Source organism: Chanos chanos, chromosome 1, assembly GCF_902362185.1.
Source record: "Chanos chanos chromosome 1, fChaCha1.1, whole genome shotgun sequence".
Classification (NCBI taxonomy): Eukaryota; Metazoa; Chordata; class Actinopteri; order Gonorynchiformes; family Chanidae; genus Chanos; species Chanos chanos.
In genome coordinates this window covers 9,736,009-9,758,712 of record NC_044495.1, presented here as the reverse complement: position 1 = coordinate 9,758,712, position 22,704 = coordinate 9,736,009, and the positions used below count along the sequence as shown (strand labels likewise).

Genomic DNA, 22,704 nt, shown 5'->3' with positions numbered 1-22,704 from the left:
TGTCCTACGGCTATTTACTGAAATACAAAGATTTTGTGAATCTCACATTTTGAGAGAGAGGTACTTTTTGTATGACTACATGCAGAGGCGAACACTGATCTTGTGGTATTTGGTAAACACATGAATCATTGAAGAAAGTACAAATAAAAATAAAAAAATAATTTTTAAAAATCAACGTTGATTTAGGGTACTTTGTGCTTTTAATGATTAGAAAGAAAAGCAATGTATATATTTTTATTCATTCATTTATTTATTTATAAACAATGTCTCATGTTCCTCTACATGAAACAATGCAATAATTTGAGGTATCATTTGCATATTATGTTTGTACCTCGAGGGGCATTCTTGCTTTCGATGTGCTTGAGGGCTGCTTGTTTTTCTTTTTGTGAAGGAAACACATAAACACCGTCCATCATCTACGTGTGAAAATGAACAGAAAAGTATGTATTTAGACAGAACACTATCTGTATAAATTCATCGCAACTGTTCGCGTGCAGACTCGTTCCAGTGGTTAGAACCCCAATGTCATGTGATTATAACGTAATACGTCTTCTCCGGAAAGCACCGACCATCGCCGCCAAAGTAGCCAAAAAACGAATCTTTCTGAGGTCGTCATTATAGTCTTCCGTGATCTGAGCAAATAACACATTGAGGTCCGAACAGCGATTAAAAGGTGAGTAACATTTCATTAAGGTGTTTGTCAAACTGGGTTTAAAAGCTATTGGACAAATAAATGTAATCACATTTGACAAAATCTAAACAGTATCGATTATTTTAACCTATCAGCCACACTAAGGACTGATCACAGGAACCGTTTTAGATAACTGGTGTTGTTTTGGGGATATATTTTCTATGCGTTGCGCCCTTCAACTGTAAGAACAACAGTTTGAGCATGTGGCCGTCATGCGCGAAATTTAGAGAAGTTTGATTATTTACGAGAACAGCAGTCTTGCACCGCGTGTTGCAGGGTAAGGTCCCCGAATCCTCCGCGGAAATCGTTTTGAGCAGGCTACGTGTGGGTTTGTATGAGCTGTGTTCACTCAACCGTTGAACGTGGGGTACTCGAACGTAGGCTACTTTTAGTATGTTAACTGTTAACTCTCAATAAACATTACATTTGTGAGTTGGAGTCCACATAAGTCCACAAAATACAACCAAGTACAACCTTATGTCAACTGTCAAAAGTCCCCGTTGTGTTTTAAACTCCCAGATATTGTGCAGGGGTGTGAAAAGGCTTAATGCGTTGTATTAGAGTAGCCTCAAACTTATATTGAGTGACTGACTTCTACTATCTGTATTTCTGTAAGTTCTACGTTGAAAAGGAAAGGAAGCGTAGATGAAGAAGAGCTTTTAAAATGTTTTGATGAGAGTGTGCTCTCTCTCTCTCTCTCTCTCTCTCTCTCTCCTCTCTCTCTGTCTCTCTCTCTCCCTCTCCCCATCCCCCCCCCCTCCCTCTCACGCTTTCTCCCCATTCTCTCCCCCCCCCCCCACGCTCTCTCCCCATCTCTCTATCCCCCCCCCCCCCCTTTTCTCTCTCTGCGCATATGTGTTGCGTGTAGGTTGAAGAATGGAGATGGCCCATCATGGTCTTGTTCTCCTCCAGAGACTGAATGCTCAGAGGGAGTTTGGTTTCCTGTGTGACTGCACAGTGGCCATCGGGGATGTTTTTTTCAAAGCGCACAAGGCAGTACTTGCTGCATTCTCAAACTATTTCAGAATGCTATTTATACACCAGGACAGGTAACTTCATGAGAGGAAAGAAGTATTTTGAAAGCTGTTGCAAACAGTAAATACTATAGTCTTCATATAAAAATTTGCATGGACACACAGTTATAATAAACCATACAGGTACATTCCTCTCCCATTGAAAAATCTAGATTTTTTTTTCAGATTCTGTCACGATAGAAAAATAACTCTTTATACGATAATTGTTATGATAGAAAAGTGTTTCTATGTTAATTATTAAAGTATTTAAATATACATTTTGGTCAAGCCCCAAATGCAAATAATTTATTTTCTCTTTGTTTTTAGTGAATGTGTCAGACTGAAACCCTCAGATATACAACCAGAAATCTTCAGCTACCTTCTTAACCTGATGTACACAGGAAAACTGACGCCACAGTTTATTGATCCCCATTGTTTGGAACAGGGAGTGAAGTTCCTACATGCCTACCCTCTGTTGCAGGAGGCAAGCCTTCTCATCCACCCTGAGTCCCAGTGCATCCCATTGGCTAATTCCCTTTATGGTATCCAGATATCTGATCAGGCATGTCAGATGCCTAGTAGGAAGTCAGTTTGCCAACGCCAAACATGTTCTGTAAATAAAAATGAGTATGTGGCATGTGACCTCAGAGTAGACCAGACAACTTTCGCAGAAGTTAGTCAAATAGATATGAACACTATGAACGAACAAGCACAAGATTCACCCACGGAGAACCTCGCCTCTCACACCATCCAAAATGTCAAGCCTGGTATCATGAAGAGAAATTCCTCCTCAAGAAAACATTATACCTGCCATCAATGTGGAAGCCACTTCAGTCAGAGGTGTAAATTAAGAGAACATTTCCTTCATGTCCATAGCAGCCAGGGACCAGAGGACCACGCTTCACCCATGCGAGATGGCTCTGTCATGGAGCTGGAGCACCAAGGACCAGAGGAAGACAGTCATCGTTTCAGCAATGAGGTTGTCAGTGATAATGAACAGCATGTCAGAGCAGAGGATACACCACCTCCTTCAGATATTGCAGACATTGATAATCTAGAGGGCACGGACATGGAGCGTGAGGTGAAGCGACGAAAGTTTGAGTGTCCAACCTGCGGCCGGAAGTTCATCCAGAAGAGCCATTGGCGAGAGCACATGTACATCCATACAGGGAAGCCTTATAGGTGCAGTAGCTGTGGGAAGAGCTTCTGCAGGGCTAACCAAGCTGCCCGTCACGTCTGCCTGAGCCAAAGTGCAGAATCCTACACAATGGTGAACAAGCAGAGCATGGTGCTATGTGGTGGTGAAGAAAACAGCCAGGTTGAGGCGCTGTTCCTGTCATCCAGCAGGCCATATAAATGTAATATGTGCGCAGTACCTTTCAGCAGTCCCTCAGAGGTCCTGAAACATCAGTGTCCAGAGCAGGAAAGTTCCTCAAGTCTTGCTGATAACGTGGTTTCAAAAGCTGAAGGATCAGATTCAAATGATACCCCAGTAACCATAACTTCAGAGGATCTGTAACTTACGTTTTCCTGATGGAGAATGTAAAACTGAAATACTTTTAATATTTCTGTGTGTTTTTATAAAATTCACAGCAACATTTGTTATTTTTTTCCAACTGGATATGTATATTTTTCTACAAATGACTTTGAACAAATAAAATATTTTGTAAATAATTCTAGCTGACAAATTGACTGTAAATATGATCCCTGCAATAGCTCTGATCCATTGCTTATATATTGCTGAAGGGAATGTCCACACACTGAAAAGGAAAAAATGTTCATCCACTGATGGAGACAGGCCTTTAAATCTTTTTTTTTTCTTTTAAATAAAATGTGAACAGTATTGTTTTTATTATTTTATTAACAATTAACCCAGTAACTATTCTCATTGTACATTTAGTTTTTTGTTACTATTACAAGATAAAATATGCATAGTTATACAGTCTATACAAAAAATATCAGGTTAAAATACACTCAAGATTAACAGCCAATCCTTGGAAGCTATCCTGACCAACCCTTGACATGCACATACACTATTGGCAAGATGTTGCATATTTCATATAATTTCAGCAATGCTGGCTGCTGTCACGTAAGAACTGTTTTTTGTGACTATGCTCTGTTTTTGTCTTCATGTTCTTTCAGAGATGCTCCGTGTGATTTACTTAATTATTCTTAGCACAGTCTTTCCTTATTAAACCAGATTGCCTGGACGTCACTTTTCTGTGCTGTATTTGTTTTCCATTTTTTGCGCAAAGAGTAAAACCACGTAACTAATATGTAACCTGAAATAATTGTGTTCCGTTAGAGACCAGTAGGTCATTCAATAAGAACGAATAAAAACCGTTGCTTATGAAAACATACAAGTATAAGGCATTAAATGAGACGATAACATATTAATATACTCAGTGGAATACAGATGTATCTCAATTTTAAAGGAATTCATTTATATAACTAAACTTAAAAAAAAAAATCAACATATATAGTGAGGCTAAAAATTAATTTTACCATTAATTGCCTCGTGTTAAATAAATCAGATATACTGCACATTAGAGATACTCTTTACGTGCTGATATAAGCAAGTCAATTATTAATTAAGGTTCAGTTATAAAATATTATAGGTCCAGTGATGTGGGTAATGTAAATCTAATTAATGCCAGTGGTAAAGACCAAAGGATAAAACATTTAAAATCATTACATGCAATGGACCGGCAGCCCCCCACTAAGATAAAAGAATGTAGTGATACAGGTGACTGTTACCATAGAAAACTTAAAGTGACAAGGATTATGGTATACAGTAGAGCTGCATTTTAAGGAATAGATTTATAAATTCTGCCTCATGCTTATGCAGTTACTGTATAAAGGGTATTTTTAACTCGCTCAAAACATTTGTAGATTTTAATAGTATGTAATCTATCCCTAATGTACTTCTTTTTCTTCTTCTTCTTCCCTGTTCATACAGGGTTAAACTGAGTTTCACAGGGAGGCCTCACAGTAAATTCCTGCTCAGTCTGTGCATTCTTTCCTTAGAAAGTTTCGCGAGGGCTGATGCTTTCACAGACCGACAGAAGATTCTTCTCACCAGCACCTCCAGTGCTACCACAGCCCTGCTTCTTCAACCTCAAGGAATCCGCAGAATGGAAATAAATTATTAACAATTGTATTGTAACTCCCATGTAAAAAGTATACTGAAATTGATAAGATGTTCATAATTATCTTAAACCACTCATATTCATTAAGTGTATGAATGTTATTATTTGGGTTCATGCATTAAAATATGCATATTTGTATGACATCATGTATGAAATATGGCATATGTAAACAGGTACTTACCAGTGTTTGTAAATTAATTGGTTTGTTCCCACTGAACCCTCAGCATGTTGTGTTTTTGGTGCATGATTCAATATTTTTATCAGCTGCATCTTGGAACTCAAGATCTAGCTCCTGATTAATATTAAGCTCTTTTTCATCTTGGTTGGCCTGACCCTGTGCATCAACTTTGAAGTTAATGTCATCAACAGCATCCTCCCACACATCTTCCTCCATTTCCGTCAAATGTTCTGCTGTATCTGCCGCGCTGACATGCGTTTCCTCTTTCAATTCTCCACTGACCGTTTCCAGGATTTCAGCATCTTGCTTAGATCTTCCAGTAAGTTCAACATTCACAGTCTCCACCTTCTCAGTTGCAACTGGCGTTACTACAGCCACTTCAGTCACTACTGGTGTTTTTATTTCTACCTCAGCTGAGAGTGTTGATTTTGCTTCCGATTCAGCTGCCACTGGTTTGTCAGATTTCAGTTCTTTTATAGTTTGTGCCCCAACTTGGGTTCCTTCTTCCATTTTCTTTGCTTCTGTTGCCACAATTGGTGTTTCTGCCTTTTTTGTTTCTGAAACCGAAGTCTGAACTTCTATGAGTGGTTCTTTAATTACTGGTGTCTCAGCTGAGAGGTTTGTGTCCTGTGTCTGGATTTCTACATTTACCTTCTGAACACCGGTTGTCACAACTGCTGTTCCTACTTCAAGAGCACTTTGTACTTTTATTTCTGTTGCCACTATTGACTTTGTGTGCATCTCAGTTATTTGAGTTTGTACTGCTGTTTCAGAGGTGGCTAGGGTCTCTACGTCATGTTCACTAACTACGTTTATTGCTAATGCCTCCTCTGTTTTTGCTGTTGTTTCTATTTCAGGTTTGGTAATCCCTGGTGTTTCCTCCTTTGGTTTACTTACTGTTGACACTTCTACTTCCAGCTTAGAAACTGTTGCCTCCTCTTCCTTTAGCACAGTTACCACTGTTTTTTCTACTTCCTGTTCAGTTATGGCCGGAGTTTCAATTTTTGACTCAGAAACATCCCCTACTTTAACCTCCTGTTCAGTTATTGCTAGTGTTTTTACATCCTCTTTAGATACCGCAGGAATGTCAACTTTTAACTGAGAAACTTCTGCTGCTTCATATTCCTGGTCAGATATCGGAGGACTTTTTAACTCTTGTTCAACGACTGCTGGAGTTTCAATCTTTGGTTCAGGACCCTTAGATGTTTCACACATTTGTTCAGTTACTGTGGGTGTGTCTGTGGTTGGTTCTGTTACTATGGGTGTTTCTACAACCAGGTCAGTGACTACTTCTGGAGTTTTAATGCTTGCCACAGAAACGTTGGATGTTTCAGCCACTATCTGAGTTACTGTGGGTGACTCTATTACTGGCTCAATTATTCTACATGTGTCTAAGAGTGCCTCAGTTAGTCTGGGGGTTTCTGCGATCGGCTCAGTGATACCTGCCATTGTGGCGGCTATCACTTCAGTTGCATCTGTGGTTTTATCTTGCACTTGAGGCATTGTCAGTACCTCTGGTTCCACCTCAGGACCCACTGGAATTTCAGTTTTATTGTTAGCTTCTTCCTGACCCTCAAGATTTGCCCCCACCTCAACTTTTTTTACTGGTGCTTGTACTTCCTTTACTTGTAATTCAGTTACTGAAGATGTTTGCTTCTGTTGATCAACAGCTGTAAGTAATTCTGGTTCATCTGATGCACTTTGTTTTGCCTCCTCTGTATGTGAAGCTGATCCTGCTGTCTCTGCTTGTTTTCCTTCCATGTCAAGTGTAGTTTCTACCACTGCTGGTTCTGCTTCTGTAGCCAGTCCTTTCACTTCTTCAGATGGTTCATCACTTTCTTTAACCTCCTTTCCTGACTGTGGGGCTACAATGTCTTCTTCAGCCTGTTGCAGTTGTTTGTCAGCTTGAGGTTTTGTTTCAGAAGATACTTCAACTTCACATGTTTCTTGAATTTCCTGAGGTGTTTTCATAACTGCAGTATCAACTTCTGGTTCTGCTTTGATGGGCCCTTGCACATCCTTTGATGGAAGCTCAGTACCCGCAGATGGCCTTTCAATTTCTTGTGTTATTGTAGATGCTTCTTCCTCCTTGATTGTTTCTGCCACGTATTCTTGAATATTAATCCCTGTACATGTCTCAGAAACTTGATTCTCTTGTTCTGTACTGCATTCTGTTGTGATTAAAGCCTCAGCTTCCTTCTTGGCCACCTGCCCCTGAGTTTGTTCATAGCTGCCAGGTACTTGTGAGAGGTCGGAGTCCTTTTCTGTGCCCACTCCACCATCCACAGATTCCTTCACATATTCTGTTCTGTTTTGTTCCACATGTGTATCAGGTACCGTTACATCTTCTGCTGCATCTGAAAGATCTGTCATCATTTTCGTCGCTGTTTCTTGTTCCTCACCTGCCATCTTTACATCACTGATATCAGTTGCATCAAGTGAAGCTTCTGGGACTGATGTCTCTTTCTCCTTGCAGGGTTCAATGACTTCTGGCTCTGGCTCTACTTTGTCAGCTTCAGAAACCTTGCTACTCTCTTTTGCGGTCTCTGTTTTTGTCCCTTGTTGCACCAAAACCTCCTCAGCAATTTCCTCCTCTTTCTTACAGACATCCACTACAATCGTAGAGTCATGAGCTGAAGCAACTTCAGGCAGTGGCTCAACAATGGCTGCAGTGGTCTGTGACTTATCCTGGACTTCCTGATCATGCACTGAAGGTGCTTTTTCCAGAAGAACCTCCCTCACTGGCCCCACTGCCTCCATAGTGACTGAGTCAGAAACTGCCCTAACAGTGCTAACTGTTTCTTTGATCTCTGGATATTCCATAATCACAGCTTCTTCAGCCAAAGCAACGTCAGGCACTGTATCAGATGTAGTTGTGGCCGTCTGTGACTCATCTTTGACTTGCTGATCATTAAAGCTCTCTGAAGGCAATTTTTCAGTGAGAACCTCCATCACTGTCTCTGCTGCCTCTAAAGTGACTGAATCAGAAAATGGCCTAACAATGCTGACTGTTTCCTTAAACTCTGGATGTTCCACAGTCACAGAGTCATCACCTGCTGCAACTTCAAGCACTCCCTCAACAATGATTCCAGCTGTCTGTGACTCATTTTTGACTGCTACCTGGATTTCATGATCTTCCACAAAATGCACTGAAGACACTTTTCCCATAGGAGCCTCTGTCACTGACTCCACTGCCTCTGAGGTGACAGAGTCTGAGACTGGTCTAATAATGCCAACAGTTTCTTTCAGCTCTGGATGATCTACTGCAGATGCTACAACTGCAATTGATTCTTCAGATTTTTCTAAGGATTTCTCAGTGGGAGTGTCGGGTATTGAGGCTGTGATGTCATGTGCAACATGTTCAACCACCTTAGCAGGTGCAGCATGCTCCACATCTGCAGTTAATAATTCAACGTTTGGAAGTGCATGCACATTTCCACCCTCCACTGTAACTTCAGTAATAACTGCTGGTTGTCCACAGACTGGTTCCTTTGTTGCTGGTTTTAATGGACCCTCAATCTCAGGCAAATGCGTGTCCTCTGAAACTACCTGTTCCTTAAAAAAATTAGCCACACCTGGCACTGCATTGGTGATAGCTACGTGAACAGGCATACTCTTCTGTAACCCATTAACTTCTTCTTTTTCCTCTTTCACTTTCTCCAGTTCCTCCAGATGAGCAACCTCAGCTATACCAGATTCTGCACTAGGTTCTTCTTGTACTGGAACTGCTTGCTGTTCAGTTTCAATCAAGGGTGACACCGTCTCTTGGTGATCAATCTTTATTTCTTTGACCTCAGTTGTAAATACCTCACCTGCTGAAACTCTTACGGCTTCAGATTCTTCTACCACATCTGCAGAGACCAGTTCTGTTGGTATACTTTCAGTTACTTCAGAGATACCCTCCACCATGGGCAAATGGTGGATTTCCTCAACACCTCTTATTTCTTGAGAAACAAGACCTGTACATATGGCAGTTGCATCTGTTTTATCATGTGCAACTAAGACCTTTCTCTCTCCTGTTATAACTGAATGCAGTATGTGTCTAGAAAGTAAAACTGCTGTTGTATCTGCAACCTCATCTTTTGTAGTGACTGACTGAAAACCTGAAGCCATGCAGATAGTTTCCAGAGATTCCCGCAGAATACTCTCGGTTTCTCTCTCAACATACTCAGCTGGCACTGGTGTTGCATTACCTGAAGTCTTAGGTGACTCTGTTAACTGAGAGACAGCAGAAACCATTTCTGTAGTTTCATCCCCAAGGGATTCTTCTTCTACATGCTCTGGAGCAGTAACCGCATCAGATGTCAACTCTACAACATCTTCAGCTAAGGTGTCATCCTGATTTCCTTCAGCAGAAGATACCAGGGTTACAGCACTTTCCTCTAATACCCCTTCCTCGGGTATATCACTCAGTTGTTGGTGTTTGCTAATGAATTCTGTAAATTCCTCAAAGTCTTCTGTGGCTCGAGGTGGTACAGATGGGGCAGCATCACAAGGAGCTTTGGAAGTCTCTAAGCCTAAGTTTTCAATGGGTTTTGCCTCCTCAGACATTGATAGATAACCTTTTTCCTCTATTATTTCTTTTTCTTTTGAAATGTCCAATGGTATCTCAAGGGTCAACTCTTCTCTTCTGTTTTCAGGCTCATTTGTTTCATACTCAGATAATGGGACAACAGCTGGTGTTTGATCATCCTCATCCTCTGATCCAACACCTTTAACGGCCTCATCAGAGGAAGTCTCATCTCGGGCTTCATCAGACTTTCTTTTTTTGTGTTCAGGTATGATTTTCTTTATGGAAAATGAAGACTCATCTTTACTTGTTTCATTGTCTGAGGGTATCTCTTCAGTGGAGGCATTTACTCCAGCCCTCACCTTCCTTTTGGGAGTAACAAGTTTTTTCAGAGATTTCCAAGTGGATCCTCCATCACCTTCTAGAGGACTTCCAGGCTGTTCATTGGAAGAAGTTAAATTGTCATAATCTCCCTCCAAGGAACTTCCTGGGGATGATTCTTTGGGTTTTTCTGGCACCAGCCCCTCCTTATTGGCTGTCTCATCCTCTGAATCGGATGTTTTTCTTGCCCTTTTCTTGCCAGATCCACCACATATTAATGCCTCCCAGGAAACTGATGAATCCGATCTCTTTTTGGGCTCATCTTGGGCAGCATCTGTCACCTGTTCCCCCTCACTGGGCTTTGGCTCATCTACCTTCAGGCACTCACCTAACTCTTTGGTCTCCTGTGGTTGCTCAGCTTCAGTCACCTTAGTCTCAGCCGCCTTTGATTCTCTTTGTCGTCGTGTTGAAAGTTTCCTAAAAAGCCTCTTGAGTGGGCTTCCTTGGACTTTAGCTCGTTCTTGAGAACTCAGAAGTTCACATTCAGGTCGGGATTGTCCTTCCATAGCAGTTTTGTGCCCATCACCTTCTTTCATTGCTGGTGAATCTGTGCCTTCCTGAAGTATAGTGGTTTCAAGGCAGACACATGGATTGTTTACATCTTTTGCACCTTCCTCTGACGCTTTCTCACCCCCTTCTTTGTCAATTGTTTTGACATCCTCTCGAGACTTCTCCTTTGAGAGTTCCTCTTCAGTTGACCTTTTCTTTTTCTTTAAACTGGCAAAGATTCCTTGTGTGAAAAATCGTTTAATTGGAGACATAGCCTCTTCAACCTGTGGACTAGTTGATACCTCTTCAGCGAGTCCTTTGTCAGAGGTTGCTTCTTTGTTAGGTTCAGTTATCTCACTGACTTGATCCACGATTATTTCAATATCTTCCTTTGGTGACAAGTCTGCAGCATCGGATCTGAGGCTTGCATCACCACAGACTGGCTCATCAGATGTTTTCTTCTCTGTATTCTGCTCATCTGTGTCCACAACACTTTCCTCTTGAGTGTCTTTGGATTCCTCTGTGGTACTCACCACACCTTCCTCTTTTTCACTTGTCGATGTTTCCTTTAGTTCTGGCTTTTCGTATTTGTCTTTTTTCAGAGTGAATTTTAAACCAACAAATCTAAAGATTTTTTTGAAGCCAACTTCATTTATGTCATCCATTTTCTCATCTCCTTCATTTTCCTCCTTCAGTGTGATGTCAGGTGTACTAACAGCCTGTTCCTTCTCATTTTCAGCTTTCACCAGTGGCTCCCCGTCTCCCTGGAGTGACTCAATATTGTCTTCTTTCAGCGACACGAATGAAGAGCCAACTGAAGTGAGAGAACAGTTGTGCATATGATAAATGTAGTATAGCTTTAGCTTCAGAGGAACTATGAGCATGTTTGCATTTGCAATCCAGAGGAAAAGATGTAAAGATGTAAATATGCATCATCAAAAAATATCTTGTTTATTGTCACTGTCAGGCTAAATATTTCTAAATCTCACAGTAGACACAACTGATCTTTTGATAAGAACTATGAACATTATGATCAATAGCAATATGTAAAAGGAACCAAAGAAACCCTCCACCACAAAGATTCTATTAATCAACCTTTTATAGTATCAGTTGCTACTGATGAGCCTGCACTGCAGCTAATTCCTGTATTCCTGTCAATGACATTCAAACTACCAGTTTCAGACACTGGGCAAAGTTCCAAGGACACTGAGAATGTTTACAGGAGAATATTCTGGGAACCACTGTAATACTACTCACCCTCTGTATTGACCTGCTCTTCACAGTGGCCATTTAACTCATCTACCTGGCCCTCAGTCTTTTCATGTAGGCTGGAGATCTGTCCATTCTTCTGCAGCAACTGAACATAAAGACATGATTGAAAAAAATCACCCTTAATGAGGAATATGAAAAATAACACAGAAAAATAACTCGCTCAAATCAACACCTTCATTTCTCACTGACACCAAAAATCAACACTCGCCCTAATCATTTTGATCTATTCATATGTTATTTATATTTAAATAAGTGTGACTGAGGAGCATCATAATTACACACCATGTTCTGCAATAGTCGGTAAAATGAATAACTCTCATATGTTGTGCACATTTTACATTGTTATATAAGTTGATTCTTACAAATATTATGTCATAAACCTCTTAATTTGTGCATAATCTTTATACCATTTGACACTTAATTACACATAATTACATGGCAAGTACACTTCATTTTACATTACACTGTCTAATGGGGAATTTGTTAAACCCTTCAAAGCCATGGCTTAGGATCCACTCAAAAAATGTAAAAACAAAAACCTCCATTATCTACTACAGCCCTGCTCCACTGCAATTTGCAAACAGGACCACAAAACTGTGATGTTAAAGAACAACAGAGGCCAGATTTTACTGTGAGCACTGAAACGATTCGCAGCCAACTAACTGATCCTCACTACACTCACCTTTCCTTGATCTTTTTTCCTTCCTTTCCCGCAGCAACCCCGAAGCTGACAGACATCATCAGATGCCATCCGGGTCAGCTGCACCACTGTAACAAACGTGGTGGATTTGAACCCTGTTCTCACCATGGCCAGCCAGGATTCATGCGTCACATTAAAATATCTCAAACAACACAATACTACAGTAAATCACTGCTGGACTTTTCATAGCTAAAACGCTAATGGAACCACTTCTGTTTAGTTTAGTCACATAAAGGAGTGAGCATACCAAATCTTATCATAGTGTTGTTGTTTTTTTTTTTACTCCCAAACAAGAACTTTGAGGTTAAAAATGTAATTTCAAAAATATCCATGAGTGAAAACTGATCATCTGTACCACCACACTGATGAACTCCTCCTAATCTAAATATCATCTCAGTCTTGGTTCAATACTGTCAATCAAATTAATAGCGCAAAAATACAACCTGGCAGAGCTCACGCAACTCTAACTAAACCATCCACAGCCAGCTGAAATGCTTTGATGAAATGAGGTGAAATTCTGATGACTAAATACAATTTTGTATCAGAGCTGCTGACTCATAAATAAGGTGAAGTGTCTCAAGCAAAGTGGAAGCGATGCTGACATCAACCTGCCGTTTCACTAGGGCTTTTTCAGCCGGTTGCAGAATAGTTACAGAAGAGTAGGTTCATGCAAATGATAACCCACCTAACGCAAGCACAAGTTTGCATTGAGTCTTGTGACAGAACAATGTAAATTTGTGAAAGGTGCTCTGATGTAAAAATCATAGTCACATTCTGCATGAAATGTTTTACCAAGCATTGACTGGGGGAAAATATCCAAGCAATGGCAAATGGTCATAATACCTTGTACTGAAAAATATATAGGGAGCTAAAGGCTCTCATGGCTCTGACATTACGCAGATGCTTGATTAGGTCACTCCCTACTGAAAGCACTCTGATAGATATCCACCACTGCCAGCAAACCTATAAATAATGGAGACAATTCCAGCGTCTCTGTGAGATAAATTATTGCAACGTGTCATTATCCAGCCATTGTATGTTTGAAAGCTTCTTTGTAAATGATCTACCCAACTGAAACAGCAAAATGTCTTTGATATTAAAACTACACAACAAGAGAGATTAAGAGGTCTTAATATACAGTGAATACACCTAAAAATACTGTGCCAGCATTTGACTAATTGAGAGACAAATTAAACACAATGCATTTTGTATGAGGCAGAGTTAGAGCTAATTAAAGCAACAAGATCAATCAATACAACCATGCAATGTAAGCAGCAGCTATCTTTCCTAAGTCTTACTGAAAGCCAACCGACAGACTTCCTGTTCAACCACGGCTGACCTCATCATGCTTTACATGGGAAATCGATGCGTACTGTGGTGGGAGTGCAGTGAAGGGAAATTCCATATGTCCTTAGGGATGAGAGTGTCACAATGACACTGGTGAGTTCCATATTGCATGTTCATAACAACAAAGTTTTACCTGAATTAACCTCTGATTGCTTGAGAGAATAGTTGGAAGGAAAAAAAACATTTTGAATAGATGAAGTCCCAGGGGCCATTAAAATTATTCAAATACTCTCAGATATGGTTTTTATGAAGAGCTCAGTTAGGACACCTCATATAGATGTGGAGCTGTCAATGCAACAGTTAAACAGGAATTAATATAATGTTACAGAACTATCAGTTTTGGATTAATCATTTTCATGCAGTTTACTATTTTTTATGCCAAAAAGAATACATGGCCAAATGAAAATGACAAAAGAGACATTTTAAGCTTGGTACTCTTTAAATGCCACAAATTTAGACTACTGCCCCTTTGTAATTGAAAAGTGAGTGTGTTTTCAAAAGGAGGAGAAAATCCCTGCCCTCAATGTATGACAGTAAATATTAAAAATATCAGTTAATTCAATTGAATTTTATAGAGTAATCTGGCATTATCAATCATAAAGAATGACAGGACCTTTGTCAAAACTTTCTCAAAAGAAACGCATTAATTTCTTGTATTTCCTGTATCAGCAAGCAAGCTTTTATACACTATCAGGTTTAGTCACAAACTGACACTGCCAGAACAGTATGCCAGAATATAACAATACATGAAACACTAAAATCACTGATGAATTCATATCAGACTGACATTTTTATCAGCCAAGATAACAGCGGAGATGTTACTCAAATTTAAGCTAGGTGGAACTTTAAATTCAAACGCCAAAAGACGCAAAACAATAGGCTATACTGGAAATTTTGACAATTACAGTTATTTTTTCTCATTCAAACAGACACCAGAGTAACATTAGAAAGAGGCCCGTTTAAACATGACAAATATCCCAACACAAACTTCTGCCAGCCTTCTCCAAGCTACAGTTTATACGGCTGTAAACCCAATCCATACAATAACTCTGAGTTTAAAAGTATCACACACAGCATAAAGGCTAGCTAATAGAAAGATACAGTGGACTTGGAAATGAGCCATCTCCAACTGTAAAAGCTATTTTAATGTAAACTGTGATGCCGTGACACAAAATGTTGGAAAGATCCTTAGGGATGAGAGTTTAGTTTTGCTCACCTTGTCATCGATATTCCCGTCCGCTGGCATCTCATTCGCCCCATTCGACTCCTCGGCCACTGCATCTCCCGCACATTTGCTGCCCCGCTGCGCCGATGATGTTGTTCCCATGTTTAAAACCTTGCTTTGCTCTTTGCTCTGTCTAATTGCCTGATGCAAGCTGAAAACGACGGCAACCACAAGGAATATCCAAAAACGAGCTTTGCGGTTCACTGACCACTCAAGGGCAGTCGAACTGTCAAGTGATGCAGTCTAGCTCTCTGCAAACTCTTTTAGATAACAACCTCCTCTTGCTATCACATGTACAAGATCCAGGCACGCCTAGCTGCATCACCAAGGAACGACCTGGGATGAGTGCCGGAAGCGTCTCTCGAGGTAAACTTTTTTCTTTTTCTTCATTTAGCTTCAGAATAATTTAATCAGCATATGTACGATCCATTTTGATGACAAACTCGTCATGTTTCCCTTGCTCTGCTGTCTTCACTGAAGACTGTATAGGATTGTAATGTGCTGCTGAAAATGAAAGGCGATAGCCTACGTTGGTGCCACTGCAGCACAGGCTGTTAGAACGATGTTTGCCCCACACTCAGTTTAACCAGCACTCTTAACCCTTGCTTTGATTTCAGTATATATGTTCCTCAATATGTTCCTGAATCTCTGCACTGACAATGTTCATTCTGAAACACCGACCTCCAGTTTTGTCAATGAAACATTCTTTTCAGGAAAAGACCGGGAGAGATTTACACCATTCGTTCGCTTTTGCTACACTTTAGAAGACTGACAAAAAGTTAACATGTTCAGCTGTAGTAATATAAGAAGTAACTCTATTACTTGGGAATGTCCCTTTTTTCCCTCATTATATTATGGTGAGGTGTCAGCTCATTAAGAGTAGGCTACCACAGGTCAGCTTGACAAAAAAAATCTCACAAAGTCATTTCCAAAGATAAAGAAATGTAAAAGGTCATTTCGAATTTATCTACACACTACAGACATTTTGGTTGTGATTAGTGGAAAATTAGTGATGGAGGTAATGTTTGCAGCAGTAGCATTTCTACTGTGTTTTCTTTCCTACATACCAATTGGATTACTTCTTTAGTTTGTAGGTCGCTGCAGGATATATTGACAGTTATTTTCCCATGCTGTATGCCTCATGCAAGGAAATCACACAACCAATTTCAATAGTTCATTCATCGCATCCCTGGCCCAGTTGAACAGTGTAATAGACAATGGACAAGTAATAAGAATCCACTACAGTTTACAAGAATATTAAGTTTAAAAAATGTCAGAAAACAATAAAGTTCTGTTTTAGTTGTTCTTTTTAAGTTTACATTTTTGTAATACCCTTTTCTATGAAAATCATGTACCACACAGTGTATTCCTCAAAGGTCTGAATAATGTTTTAATAATGTTTTTACATTCTGGTTTTTTTTTTTCATTTATTTTTGCATTAGAGAGTCAGTTGAGGACAATTTCTTATGTATAATAGTGACCTCTCATGATGCAAGACACTTTAACAAAGTAGTCATTATTCACTATGAATGTAAAGTTACAGCTATTAATAACTAAATATATCAGAATTGAGTAAGATTGAGACTGCCAGATAATTACTTATGGCTTGTCGTGAATCCTAAGAAAAACACGAGTTGGTGTGCATTATACTGTGCAAGTCCCTGAGTGATCTAACAGATAAACTGGGTAACCCATTAAGATAATGTGATCTTAACAGAATACCGTTTTCTTGCCCTGTTTAGCTCAGCTTGGTCTATTTTCTTTTGGGAAAGCCTCTACTGAAGCCATCTCATTCTGAAGGAAATGTAGTTTAAGGTAATTCAGAGAATCAGAGGACTACAAACTTCACTGATGAAGAAAGCCAGGGACTCTTTGTCAGTTTGATTGGCAACTCAGTATAACACAGAAACAGAAAAAGAGGGGGAAATGCAAGGCTAATGCATTTTTCCAGGGAGTTAAACTGTTTTGCTTGTGGGTCAGTTGGTTAAATGGTGTTTTTGGATATCTGTAACCATTACATTTGAAGGTAAACAACCCACACTGCATTACTTGCAGTCAGTGTGTATCACTTTGAATATTACAAACAAATAAATGTAGGGTTTGAAGTAGCTCCATCGGTGTGTAATATTTTTGTATGCACTACTTGTGAAAGAGATTGCAAATGTAAAACAAGATTTTTGTCTCCCATGTAGAGAGTGACATGGATTAAGGAAGCTCTATCATATAACATAAATTTGATAAGTTAATAGTCTCCCTTCTTGTCCAAGGTTCAAAGGGAATCTATGTTTTATTTCATATAAACGTTTTTTATAATCCATAAAGATCAATATGGATAACTTTCTCTGGACCCTTTTTTTCCCATGAGCATTTTCTGCTCGTAGATGAACTCAAACACTTCAGTCGTACGTTATAATTTTTGGAAGAAAACCCCTGAATTATGGCATTTTTCTAATTTCTAATTCACTAACATGCTGAGAACAGAGTAGGCTATCACATGTCAGTTTGGGGGAACAAAAATCTCATGAGGTTAACTAGGTGAGGGTCACTGGTCAGTGGAGTATTAGTGTGCAAAAGCAGTCTGCTAAAACAACCTGACCTGGCTATCGCTGGACCCAGTCATTTCCAAAGACAACCAAATTTCATTTTGGTCTTGTCTTTGCTGTGATTGGTGAAAAATCAGTGAAATAGGTAATGTTTTTAGAGGTAGCAGTTCTACTGTATTTAATTTCCCACATCCCAACTGGATTACTACTTTAGTTTGTAGGGTCACTGCAGGTTATATTTACAGTTATATTGCCATGCTGTATATATCAGGCAGGGAAATCACACAACCAGTTTCAGTAATTTATCCATAGCACCTGTGTCCTTGTTGAATCACGTAACCCTTTTTCCAGAGGGCATTTTCTGCTAGTAGATGAACTCAAGCACTTTAGTCATACATTATCATTTTGGGAGAAAAACTCTGAATTATGGCATTTTTCAAATTTTAGCAAAGCAGTTGTCTGGACTCAGTCATCAGATCACTTTTGTGAATACCTCCACTAATGAATAACTAGCAAAATTACTTGTGAGATTATGGATGTGATTCAGTTTAACCTGGAAAGGCTTGAGAAACTGAGGCTAAGAATGCTACAACCTCTGTCCAAAACTGACACCCAGAATGGGCAAGGTCAGAATTGTACTTGGAAGCAAAAATGATGTAATCGACTGAACAAGGTAACCAGGTGGTGTATTTAAAACTTCAAAAGCAGAACGTGTGAGCAATAATCTCTTTCCTATTCTTTGTCTTCTACATACAGTACATTTAAGTGTTAAGCTGACACCCCCAAAATTTTATGGGCAGCTTTCACAGCTGTAACCCTGAGAATATCAGGATGGATGAGCACAAGGTTAAAATGGCAGTGATATGACTGCCTGGATGTAGAGTGAATTAAAATCAACTGACTGGTCAAATGTTACTCTGAAGAGAAACAGGCTTCATCTTAATGAAATTTTGAGATTAAACAAGGCCATGTGAACCGAACATCACGAGCGAGGTAAACAACTCTACATGGACTGAAAATGGTAAAATGGTCCTCTTATGTTTTTTTTTCTCCCCTTGCATGGATTTCTGTCTAATTCAATGTTCATCTGAAGCTGCATTCATCCCTGTCTGCAAAAAAACATGACCTTTTAACTATGAAGTTAATAAAAAACAAACTGAGGTTGAAGTTACATTTTGCTCTTGCTGCAGTTTCTTTCATCCCTTCATTTTACGATGTGAATACATATTGACCAACTATAATGACACAGCAGTTACGGATGAAATATGTGAATATAAATTGAAAAACACGGGAATATGTTTTGAGAAAAGTACAATTTGCAAAACTGAACCGATGAAAAATTGGTTGTTTTTTCCTGTTGTTTACTTCTTTTCTTCCCTTTCTTTTTACAGGCCCACAGTTTATAATCATGTCAGAGTTTTCTAAATCGCTATGCTGCACCGATATACGTGTTCATAACTGCTGGGCTCCTTGGTCTTGGTACTGCTGTATCAGCTGTCCAAGATGGTAAACATCTTTTACAGTTGGCTTGCTTTGCTGTTGCCTACCATGGGAATACTGCAAAACACCATTGATCCATACTCTCTTCCCTCCATATGCACTGACCCTAATTCCATAGTGGGAATTACAGAAAATTCCTGTCACATTGGAAGGATAACAAAAAAAATCCAACACTTTTGCCCCAAAACTTCAAGCATCATTAATATTACATATGGAGCTTGTGTTTGACTTGCTATGAGCATTTGTGATCAGAAAATGACCACTGAACCAGCGGCAGAAAAATATTGAAAGTTAAATCCCAAAACTTAATTAGACAGAGTGTTAATGAATCACTAATGTCATCTGTTTCATGTTGTGTTGTTTCACTCTGGGATTATCATTGAAACTATAAGAAAAAGTAGTTGACAGTTAGTTAGAATGTCAAATACAAAGGTTTGTTTGGTTGGCTGTAGATCACAGTAACTTGTCAAGAGTTTAATTATCAAAGTGCAGTCGAACTTTTAAACACACTTGAAACAATTTATGTTGTTTTGTAAGTCACTCTGGCCAAATGGCTACATGTAAATGTGAATGTTTCCTGTGCCACCCACATGTGCTTTGATAAATGATTGAACGTTGCTAGGATAGAGAATGTAAAGCCATATTTTATAAATGTGATGTGCATGAGTAATGCAAATAAGTTTAATAATCTGTTGTGATTACTTCACATTTTGTGACTGATCTGACAGTGATCAGAACATGGATGGCAGTGTGTCTCATCCATTTGGATCATGTAAACGGGTTATGAATTATGAATTATTTCTTAGAGTGAAGGGCTAGACTAAGAGAAGATGCTGGATGAAGGCTAGATAGAGATCCTAACACTGACTGCTTTAAGGGCACTGCTCAGCATTTGATCCTATTCTCAGGTATCAGACTCAGTTCATTTCAATTCAATTAATTTTAATTAACTTTTACTTGTAAAGTACTTTTCTCAGTGGACAAAATCACAAAGCAGCTTTACGGGTTGCCAGATCTGACAACCCAAGTCAGCAAGCCAAGGACCACGGTGTCAAGGAAAAACTCCCTTGGACTGAAACAGGAAGAAACCTTGGGTGGAAGCAAGACTCAGCAGGGGGAACCTATCCTCCTCTGGTTGGCCTGAGATGGTTAGACTAACTAATAGAATACTGCTTGGAAGCAATAAAAATAAAAATGGTAGAAAGTTGTTTATTATCTAATCTGAGAGTTAGATTAGTTGACAAGTTATCGCATAAACAGCAACAAAAAACAAAAGATCTATGAGATGTATGCATCTCAAAAAATACTAAAATAACATTAAGTTTTTTAATAAAAACAGTCAGAGCTGGAAGATAAAGATGAGGGGTGGCATGCAAGTAGCAAGTATCATGTCTGACAGAGGTCATGGTTGCCCTCAGCTATGCATGCAGAGAGAGATGAATTGGATTGTGGCTAGCGGGGACCACAGTTGTATTCAACGGGACATTCAGAAGGGGATGGGCTGCATCGGGTGGGCTGAGTCTTAGAGAGGATCCACCCTGCCAAAGTGGAAGGAAAAGACTAAAAAAAAAAAAAAGAGACCATTTGACTTTGACAAGAATGGGATTGTATGAGTTGCATGCTTAACTGAGTGTAATATGGGACTCCTGCAGTCCTAGCTGGGGCAGTATAACCAAAAGGGGTATAACCAAAAAGTCTGTGCATTATGAGCCAATTAGTCAAGGGTGATTACAAGGAACAAGCAGATTCCTCAGATACTGGGAAGCAAGACCATTTAGAGCTTTGTAAGTGAGTAATAGTGACTACTGTAATCATCGTAATTGATAGTAACCAAGTAATCATAATGAATAGTAATTAAGTAATCAATCCGATATTTAACAAGGAGCAAAAGTGGAGAGCACAATAAAGGGCTAATGTGCCCAAATGTTCTAGTTCTGTTGAGAACTCCAGCAACTGTATTTGAATTAGCTGGAGCCTGCTCAAGGAACATTCAGCAAACAGTCTAGCCTAGAACTAGTAAAGGCATGAATTGGCTTTTCTGCATCTTGATGAGTGAGCAGTTTTCTAAGCTTGGCAATATGTTTGAAGTGGAAGAAGGCTACGATATGTATCTATCAAACGAAAATCAAACAAGAGTTTAACATGAGTAGTGATACCCAAGTCTTTAACAGATGTAGTTGGCACAACACAAAAACCAGCAAGATTAAGTGTACGTTCAGTTATCTTACTTTTAGAGGCCTTAGGACCAACTAACAGTAGTTCTGTCTTTTCAGGATTTAACGGGATTAAATTACGAGTCATCTAACTTCTAACATCCTTTAAGCAGTTTTGTATCCTGGAGAGCTGGGAGACTATACCTGTCTTGACGGATATATACAGCTATGTGTCATTAGTATAACAATGGAAATTTATATTATGTTTGCATGTAAGGCAACATATATAGTGAGAAAAGCAATGGCCCAAGGACCCAGCCTTAAGAAGCACCATATTTTACCTGAATCTGCTCAGAGGGCTTACAATTTATATGAACAAATTTGTAACAGGCAGTCAGATAGGATGTAAACCAGGAGAGTGCCAGGAGAGTTCCAGCCTGCGTAGCAAGGTATCATGGTCTACAGTATTGGGAGCAGCATTTAAATGTAGTGACACAAACAAATATATGCATTCATGGACTTCTCTAAGGTCTCAGCAACAAAAGGAAGATCTGAAATACGCTGGCAGCTTTGCAGATTATTTGGATCAAGATCCATTTTCTTAACCAGTAGTTTAATAACAGCCAATTTAAGCACTCCAGGTACGTGTCCAAGACTTAGGAATGTATTTATCATATGCAACAATGGTTTGCTAATTTATAGGAACAGTTTCTATAAGTTTTGTGGGGATGGGGTCAAGAATGTATTTGATGTGATTAGTGTGCTAAATTATATGAGCCCAAGAGGAGTGAAACAATGAAGTCATTCTCTAGCCTCTGCAGCTAATTCAGTAAGTAATGAGTCATGATGGGATATAGAAGGACTAAGAATTTTATCTCTTATTTTTACTATTTTCCTATTAGAGAAGTTCATATGGTAATTGTTGCTAATTCCCAATGAAACAAGAGGCTCAGCCATCATCTGATTAGTCGCAAATTGTGAGACAGTATCGAATAATAATCTAGGATTGTTGTTATTGTTTTCAATAAGATGAAGCAGATATGAAAGTCTGGCTGCAAAAAAAGAGCTTGTTTGTATTCTAAGAGACTTTCTTTCCAAACAATATGGAATGTCTCCAATTTAATCGTTCACCACCTCTTTTCCGCTGGTGGTTAGTATACATGGGCACGCATGTCTTCTTCCTAAATCTTTTCTTCCTACATGGTGCTGTTACAACCCTGACTAGGGTGGGGTGGACATAAATGCTTGGGACGAACTCCTTCCCCTGCCACAAGATCACCCGAAACACCAACACCGATACTATTGCCAACAGTATTGCTAATCAGTTTTTTATCATGGGTTATTGTTAACAAAGCTTATCAAGGAATTGTACCACTGTAGATGAAGTAATTGTGCGATCAGTGCTACTGTATATCTGGTAGCTGATACATCAAGGGATGCAGACACTGTTTGAGGAGTTGCATGGTAGTGATCTGAAATAATCTGAGGAGTCAGGTTTTTTCTACACAGTCAAATTCTCCAAACAGATACCATCACTTAAAATCAGATCTAGA

At 39.3% G+C, this 22,704-nt stretch overlaps 2 protein-coding genes across 2 annotated transcripts; one reads left to right on the top strand and one right to left on the bottom strand.

Moving 5' to 3' along the window:
* Positions 1–1,567: 1,567 nt before the first annotated feature.
* Positions 1,568–3,223, top strand: zbtb2a (zinc finger and BTB domain containing 2a). The gene is made up of 2 exons (XM_030788664.1): positions 1,568–1,740; positions 2,032–3,223. The coding sequence occupies exons 1-2, from the start codon at positions 1,568–1,570 to the stop codon at positions 3,221–3,223; spliced, it is 1,365 nt and encodes a 454-aa protein (XP_030644524.1).
* Positions 3,224–5,073: 1,850 nt separating this feature from the next.
* On the bottom strand, positions 5,074–15,057 carry akap12a (A kinase (PRKA) anchor protein 12a). Its single transcript, XM_030788635.1, has 5 exons — positions 14,947–15,057; positions 11,669–11,768; positions 8,752–11,225; positions 7,071–8,697; positions 5,074–5,417 (listed from the first exon to the last, which is right to left on the bottom strand). Exons 1-5 carry the CDS (start codon positions 15,055–15,057, stop codon positions 5,074–5,076), a joined length of 4,656 nt encoding a protein of 1,551 aa, XP_030644495.1.
* Between the last annotated feature and the right edge of the window lie 7,647 nt (positions 15,058–22,704).

What these genes read in the sequence shown, in the direction of transcription:
- zbtb2a (XM_030788664.1), top strand. Translation starts at nt 1,568, where the DNA reads ATGGAGATGGCCCATCATGGTCTTGTTCTCCTCCAGAGACTGAATGCT. An exon ending in CTATTTATACACCAGGACAG is followed by an intron (nt 1,741 to 2,031) that starts GTAACTTCATGA and finishes CTTTGTTTTTAG; the next exon opens with TGAATGTGTCAGACTGAAAC.
- akap12a (XM_030788635.1), bottom strand. Translation starts at nt 15,057, where the DNA reads ATGGGAACAACATCATCGGCGCAGCGGGGCAGCAAATGTGCGGGAGAT. An exon ending in AGAGCAGGTCAATACAGAGG is followed by an intron (nt 11,226 to 11,668) that starts GTGAGTAGTATT and finishes CTCTCACTTCAG; the next exon opens with TTGGCTCTTCATTCGTGTCG. An exon ending in CTGAACAGCAAGCAGTTCCA is followed by an intron (nt 8,698 to 8,751) that starts GTACAAGAAGAA and finishes GCTCATCTGGAG; the next exon opens with GAACTGGAGAAAGTGAAAGA.